The sequence below is a fragment of the Phacochoerus africanus genome, chromosome 2 (assembly GCF_016906955.1).
Source record: "Phacochoerus africanus isolate WHEZ1 chromosome 2, ROS_Pafr_v1, whole genome shotgun sequence".
Taxonomy (NCBI): domain Eukaryota; kingdom Metazoa; phylum Chordata; class Mammalia; order Artiodactyla; family Suidae; genus Phacochoerus; species Phacochoerus africanus.
Window position 1 is genome coordinate 167,734,455 of NC_062545.1, and position 8,264 is coordinate 167,742,718.

Here is an 8,264-nt window from a genome sequence, read left to right on the forward strand (position 1 = left end):
CTGAAAGGGATATAATGTCAAATTTTAACATATTGCAAACTGCCCACACACTAATTTGAGGTTAAGTCATTTCAGTGTAGATTTCAGAATTAATCCTCCTGCCATCTCTGTAAATGAAGTACATGCCCAAGATTACAAGATGAATCACTTAAAAAACACTCTTATTTGTATCTACTTTTCCCAAGGGATCAGGGTTTTCTTGATAATATACAATCAAAACAAAGGAATAAGAAATAAATTGTGGAGTTCCCATCATGGATCAGCAGTTAATGAACATGACTAGCATCCATGAGGACGAGGGTTCGATCCCTGGCCCGCTCAGTGGGTTAAGGGTCTGGCGTTGCCATGAGCTGTGGTACAGGTAGCACAGTCAGCTCAGATCCTGAGTTGCTGAGGCTCTGGTGTAGGCCAGCAGCTACAGCTCCGATTGAGCCCTAGCCTGGAAACCTCTATATGCCCTGGGTGCAGTCCTAAAAAGACAAAAAGACCAAAGAGAGAAAGGGAGAAAGAGAGAAAGAAATTGTTCTGAGGTTGCTATAACTGCAACTTAACCCCAAACTTAATTTTTTTTGAGCATAAAACAGCAGGATCAAAAGTCCACTGGCAGTGGGGCCAGCCATTGCATTCCAACCATACTAGTTCCTGTTGGTCTTACCTTTGTCTTTGTGGACCAGTCTTCCTTGATTTCTTCCCATTTCTCAGCTTGGTTCTGCAGATTTCGATTTGTTATTTTAGCTATCCAATTTCCTTCCAGTATATTCCTTTTCTGCTAAAAACAAAACAAAATAAAAACCCAAGACAACAAACTAGCCTCGTTTTTAAAATTTACCTTTAATGTTAAAATTCTGCAATTATGTTTAGTAATAAAAGACAAGGTTTCATGTACTTTATATGATGGAGTTCTATGACAGATTTTGTTTGAAAAAGGACTCCAATACTTTTTAAAATTTAATTTGAAATCACAGTATTGAATCACCTCCCTGACTCAGCTTAGCCTCTCTCCAGCCATTTCTGAGCAAATCTAACTACATCATGCCTCCACCTAAAATCCTTTAAAATTTTTTATCTAATAGGGAATCCTAAAAAGTTCAAATTATTGCATGACTATAAGGTCCCTAAAACTACTTAACCTACCAGATTTGGCACATGGTAGTGGGTGCTCAATCAATGTTTGTTGAATGAATCAATAAAAACTGGAGAATGTAAAAGCTAGCCACACTATCCTACATTCCCCTTGCATTTTCAACAATAGTAATTGTTACATGGTGTTTACACACCATTACCTCATTTACAAACAGCACTTTCCAGACACATCTCATTTATGCATGGTTTCTTCAACATGATGAATTTCGGACATATAACAGAAAACCAATGTATATGTTACTACCTCAAGAAGCTGCAAAGTTTGATAAAAGTTTTTCCTAAAGTAATAGATTTGACATTGGGTGACTAAAGATTATTATTAAGATTTGTAACTAAGACTCCTGGTCTGGCATTCACCAGGCTTTTAGGAGGGAGGTGGTGGTGCGCATCGCCTAGCGAGCCTTGGGACTTTTTTACAGATAAACTTTTTTTCCTTTTTGGCCGCACCTACAGCACGTTTAAATTCTCGGGCCAAGGATCGAACCCTTGCCACAGCAACGATCCCAGCCGCTTCAGCGACAACGCAGGATCCTTAACCCGCTGTGCCATAAGGGAACTTCAAAAAAATAAACCTTTTATGTTGAAATATCTGGGATTTATTTTATACAACACCACAGAGGGGTCCTAGAGACAAAAGCACTTTCTGACTTTACCAGCCACTGCAAATCTGGGCCCTTGGCTTTAAACTCACTTCCCTGAGGAAACCTTCTCAATTGTCTCCGCAGTAACGCCAAGTAAGGATTTCACTTGGGCCTGGGGTTTGGAAGAGAGATGTGGGCTTGAGTTCTGCAGCTCAAGAGGGCGATTATGTTTTTGTTTTAAAACTTAATTTTCCTCATACCTAAACTGATAAAACTCGCGTATTCCCCCCGCCCGGGGTTATTAACGACTACGTGAGGACCTTAGTGACGATTTAACTACCTGCTCAGAAACGGCAAGCCGCACTCTCCGCCCCCCTCGCTCCGCCAGGGTCTGCTCCCTTAGCTGGCGGGACCTTTGTGCGCACGCGTCACCGCGCCCCGGGGGGATCTCGTGCACTCGCGCAACGCCGGTTGGGCGTCCCGCCGCTCGTCCCGGGGAGCGGGCGCGCGGGCACGTTCCTGCGGCCCCGCCCCCAACGGCGCGCACCCCTACGGCGGCCGAGGGGCGGGGGACCCGGGCGAGGCCGGTCATGGAGGCCCTCCGAAGGGCCCACGAGGCCGTGCTACGACTGCTGCTCTTCCGCCCCTGGGCCTCCGATGCTGCCTCCCGCCTGAAGCCCCGCGCCTCGGAGGTGCTGACCCGGCACCTGCTACAGCGGCGCCTGCCGCACTGGACATCCTTCTGCGTGCCCTACAGCGCAGTCCGCAACGACCAGTTCGGCCTCTCGCACTTCAATTGGCCGGTGCAGGGCGCCAACTACCACGTCCTGCGCACCGGCTGCTTCCCCTTCATCAAGTACCATTGCTCCAAGGCCCCTTGGCAGGACCTGGCCCGGCAGGACCGGTTCTTCACGGCGCTCAAGGTCATCAACCTCGGTGAGTGGCCCGGGCCGCTGAACCACGCCCTGCAAACGATGCCCCCCACTGTTTGCAAAGCACGCTAACATTCTCGCTCCGAGGCCCAGACCCCGGCCCAAGGTCAGACGCTTCGCCCCGGGCCGCGGAGTTTCCCAGACTGCGTCTGCGTCCCCCCCACAACACCACCTTTCAGGTTCGTCCCTGTCGCTGGTCTGTATCCCCGCCCCGCAGGTCCTTGACAAGGCTAAGTTGTTGCTTCTGAATCGTGCCCCAGATTGTGGGACTTATCCACAGGCTTGTAGAGAGGGACCACCCTGCATCACCCCTGGGGAGAGGGCTTGCCATCTTCACTTCCTGCCACTCTTAATTAGAAAAACCCCTAAGCCCCTGGAAAATGGCTCTAATAGTGTTTTTGTTGTTGTTTTTTTATGCCTCATTGAGGGGCAGAATTCGTTCCCATCCATGAACATAATTTTGTGGGTGCATTCATATTATCAAAACTCGCACCACTTTTTAAGTGTCTTTATTTTCTTTATGTGAAATCCCAGAAAGTTAGATTTACTAGAGCACTAAAGGTTTTCGTTAGTGTTGTTAGCTTCATCAGATATTAGGCCTAAAAGATATTTAAAAGACTGCCTCTTTAATACTCATATGTTTTCATGGGAATATTCTAACCCTAACTAGAGTATTTACTCTTGTTGGATGTTTATTTTCTTTTGGTTAATGGCAGAAGAGGCGTGAACCAATAATGACATGCGTGCACCTTTTATAGGTCAGGGAAAAATAGGCCTCAAGGTGTTTTTAACCCATTAATAGCTGATATCGAATTAAACCAGATTCTAGTAAATCAGAATCTAAACGTGCAAGCTGACCCACGTTGTTATCCAACTAGTTTTTTTCAGCCAGAATTACAGCTGATTATTCCTTAAATTTAAATACGATATGTATATTTTTGCTTATAATGACTCATGTGAGTCAGTCAAGGGGTTCTGGAGCCATTTCTCCACAGGGACTATCCTGGGTTCATTCCATTAAGGAGATTATTTAGCAATGTGTAATCCTTTAAAAATATGTGTTGTTATCTGGCTGGTGGACTATATAGAGCATGCTTACTAATTTTGAGGTTGATATGACGTTGAAGAGTGTAGTAACTTAGAAAATTAAATTCAAAATTATTTGGAGAGACTGGAGCGATGACTAGAATCAAGGAGAATAAGTTTATTTTAGCATTTTCAGAATCAGAAAAAAATCATTCTTCCCAAATGTAGAGTAATAGGTTAGGAAAAACATAACTGGAGGATTATAGGTAAACAGTAACTTTAAAAAAAATTTTTTTTCACCATTTAAAGCCTAACACCTTAAGAACACCTTAATGATTAGGGACTTCTCTTTTAGATAGAAAGAAATCCAAAGAAAAATAAGATGCCCAAAACTTTCTCACATAGAAAAGTAGTAAAACCTTTTGAAGAAAGAAGCAACAGCTGTGGTTTTTTTAATGTGGAAGAGAAAGCCGAATAGTGATTTAATAGTCTCTATGGTCTTTTGAAAATTGTAAAAATTCTGCTTAAAAGAGAATAAGAGTTTTTAAGTCAAAAAGGAAAACTTTCTGCTTATGCATGCTTTAATACAAATTGGCTTAGATTAATACAAGGAATTTTTCTGGACTTTTTAATTTAAAGAATATTCACCAATTTGGTAAGGTTTATTTTGTATTTTTGTCTTAAAGTGGGGAATTAGATAGATAATAGGATTCTTTCCTATTCTGTGATGTGCGGTTGCCCCACTGGATCATCAAGTATATGTTCCATTAGAAAATACTTAGGGTTTTATGCCTCTTCTTCCTTTCCAAATTAGTAATTATCAGAGTAATTCATTTTTCTGTTTTGTATATAAAGATTTCTCTTTTACCCATTTGTTCCCTTTCTCTTCTGCCTTCCTTTCAATGGAAGCTGACATTTTACTGATGGTTTATCAGTCTGGGTATCCTGCTGGGAAGTAGATTAAGATTTAAGAAAAGCAACTTACCATTGGAATGAATGGGTAATTGGAGACTTGCTACAAAGTTCTAATTTTTTTTAAGTGCTTGATTTGACAGTGGTTTACCTACTGTTCAGCTGACTCAGAATGAATGATTATGCAAAGAACTGACTTTTACATTCATTTTGATGTTATGATATGTTTCAGACAGTATGGAAAAAATTTAATTTTTCATGAAATCTGATAGACTTTAAAGCATATGCACTATAAAGAAAATCATGGGTTTTTCAATGTATAAATTATATGAATGCCTAATCTTCCCATTTAGCATATTAGCCTCACTGCATTAAATAAGTAGACTGCAGAATAAAAAGAAATACAGAATTTCTGACTCCTATATCACATCTCTATCCCCTATCGAACGGCATTAATGGTAGTGGTTCCTAGTTGTTTTGTAATAAGAGATAATGTAATTATTGTTAAGTTACTAATCTTTGGTCAGTCCTCCACTTTAGCTGAAAAAATATTGACCATTTGTGTGATTTTAAAAAAGACAGTATTTTAACTGAAAACTGATAAATACTGTAGAACAAACAAAATTTTCAGTGTCATGAGCCATTCCTTAGATTTGTCGTTAGCATCGTTTTAAAAGTCATATTTTTTTGTATTTTACTCTCAGTATATTGGAAAATTAATAATTATTTTTAAAGCCTGTTTTTTCTTTCTCACTCCATTGATTTTCAGCTTTTGAAGTTGTAATACCATGCTTTATTTTTTATTTCAATTACTACCTTTACCTTTCACTCTCTTCTGCCTGTCTTGTTCTCATTCTCTTGTCCACTCCCCCACTCCACATCCCCACTTGCCTTATTTTTTTTTCCTCTTTTTGGCTAAATGGTTTATAAATAGCTTTATGATGCTAGTTTCTGTGGATTTTTTGTGACATTCCCTTGAGGCATTTAGAGTTTTGGGGGAGGTGTTACCAAAGCAAAGAAGGCAGTATGCTATTAAAGGTTTCATAGGATTTTCAGGGAACCCTATGATAGTAACAAGCTATGACCTAGTATATTCCTAAAAACAGAGAGACGCCAGTCTAAATGGGCATTTTTGCCTCTTCTCATTGCCAGCTAGTGGTGCTTCTCCTTATTAATCTTTGGCGTCAGTGTTTGGAATGCAGCTTCAGGAAATAAGCACAAAGTAGTCCAATGTACTTATATATTCAGAAAGAGCATAACACAGCAAATACACTCTTGCAGAAAAATAAGAAAAAAAAATTAGCAATATGATTAGTCTTGAGCATGTGTCGATTTCCCTAATAACTAGAAAGAGATTTTCCAAATGTACAGCTGTTCTTTTAAATTGACACTTTCTGTCCAACTTCTACACAGAAACAATAAAATGAATACTTGTGTAGAGCATATAATATCTGTTATTGATTCATGTGCATGTGGTTTGATACATATGTTTTTAATATGTTAATAGTCATCGATTTTAAATAAGCACCTTAAAAATAGGAATTGTGAAAGTTTGTTGTATGTCTAACTTCACATCATATGCATGAATGCTTAATCCATGTCTCTGGGTAGTATATATTTAGTTTCATGTATCACAAATGGCAGCTGATTGCAAATGGAAATATTCTAAGGAAGAAACATGTTGTTGGGGTCTACTACATACCTATTTCAAATAGGTTGAAACAAGATTTTCAAATCAGTTGTAAAAATACTAATGGGATTGTTTCTTTCTCACACTTGTTATACTAAAATCTTCCTTAGGGTTAGGTTTCACCTTAGATTTTGAAGATAGTTATTTGACCCAGTTTAAGTTGTACGGAAAATTATTTTAGCCATCAAAAGCACAATAAAGATGACCTAGTAATTTAAGCTCAAAGCCAGTAATCAGGAGCATCTACAACCAAATTAATGAATATTCTCTGCTGCTTTGTGAGAATAGTAAAGAATTACTTCATAATTACTTGGAGGTAATGAATTAATGCTTGTAAAGTGTTTTGAATTAGAGTTTATACCAACCTTATCTATACTTTTAAAAATCTCTAGGCTAACACAGTTGTTACTGTGTTTCACAAACATAGATGAAATTGAGCTCTTAGGTAGAGTCAGTGTTTACTCATATTTTTATAACTTTATAATTTGTTGATGTTGCTGAGGAGGGCTATATGATTTGTACCGTGACAAATATATGAGTGCATGATTAATAAGTATTAATTTCACAAATAACATATTCATTTGTTCTCTAGGTATTCCAACTTTATTATATGGACTTGGCTCCTGGTTATTTGCTAGAGTCACAGAGACTGTGCACACCAGTTATGGACCAATAACAGTTTATTTCCTAAATAAAGAAGATGAAGGTGCCATGTATTGAAAGTGAACATTTGGAGAACATAAATATCAGTAGATTTTCTCATGTGTGTGTGCAATATTTATTTTTGATCCTTTAAAATAAAACTTTTGCAAACATCTTTTTCTTTCTATAGTGTCTGGTTCTTTAAGATGAATCATTGCCCTCAAGAGGCAAAGTTTTTCATGCTTCTTATATATTGCATACTCTGGTTAGCCAATGGAACTACAAACAATGCTTACACCAATTTTTTCCTATAACGAGGTTAATCTAGAGATTAAAAATGAATTTTGGGGGAAAAAATGTAATTGTAATGTATACATGTAAGGATAACCTGACCCCCTTGCTGTACAGTGGGAAAATTAAAAAATTATTTAAAAAAAAAATGAATCTAAGCTATAGATTCCATACTCTGAAAATACAGGTACCCACACAAAGAAGGAAGAGAAAGAGTTCCCTGGTAGTCCTGGAGGTAAGGATCCAGAGTTGTCACTGTCATAGCTTGGGTCGCTGCTGTGGCACGTATTTGATCCCTAGCTGGGGAACTTTTGTGTGTCACAGGCATAGCCAAAACAAACAAGGAAGCGAGGGGAAAAATCTTTAACACTGGAAAAAGTGGAGGATTTTAAGATATTTATAGTGGAGATAATAATTATATCACTGGCAAATCCAAAATTGATGAGAATTCTAGTCACAATCTGAAGTTTAAACCATTCAGCTTAATGACTTTTAAATGAAAATGTGTTAAAGCCCTTGTGCCATTTACTTGTATGAGAGGTGTAGGTGTAATGTTGAAACTTGTTATTACCTGAAGAGTCCAATACCACACTACCTTTTTTTTCATGTAATAACAACTGTGGTTAATGCAGCAAGATGAATGAAATTAAAACTTATTAAAAGTTAAAATAGCATGCTGATAAAGCTGTAAGGACAATTAAGATCTAGAAAGACCCCCAAAAATAAATTTGGTAACTTGTAAAAAGCAATTAGCCGAAATGGTATATATCTATAGACTTATTGATGATGGGAAGTGGGCTGAAATTTTAAAGACCTAATGGCAGTTTTGTGTTAGAATTTTATTAAGTTAATTGCATTTTTGAAAGCAAAGTCATTAAAAAAATTTATCCTTGGGGGTAGTTACAAAATACCCAGACGAATGGTAAATTTCAGAAATTTGGAGTAATTTAGGGAGAACTAAGTAGAACTATTTAATTTCTAAACCAATGGGTGTTTAAGATTTATGATCTCTCCCATAATTACAAACATGCATTATATATCATTTTA

The 8,264-nt window shown here is 38.3% G+C and overlaps 1 protein-coding gene across 1 annotated transcript; it reads left to right on the forward strand.

The window, feature by feature from the left end:
* The first annotated feature begins 2,191 nt into the window (after positions 1–2,191).
* On the forward strand, positions 2,192–7,101 carry C2H15orf61 (chromosome 2 C15orf61 homolog). The gene is made up of 2 exons (XM_047767143.1): positions 2,192–2,660; positions 6,877–7,101. Exons 1-2 carry the CDS (start codon positions 2,315–2,317, stop codon positions 7,002–7,004), a joined length of 474 nt encoding a protein of 157 aa, XP_047623099.1. The 5' UTR covers positions 2,192–2,314; the 3' UTR covers positions 7,005–7,101.
* The last annotated feature ends 1,163 nt before the right edge of the window (positions 7,102–8,264 follow it).

Bases quoted from the DNA above. Each gene is read 5' to 3' on its own strand.
- C2H15orf61 (XM_047767143.1), top strand. From the start codon at position 2,315: ATGGAGGCCCTCCGAAGGGCCCACGAGGCCGTGCTACGACTGCTGCTC. The intron at 2,661-6,876 runs GTGAGTGGCCCG...TTTGTTCTCTAG, and splicing joins GCTCAAGGTCATCAACCTCG to GTATTCCAACTTTATTATAT.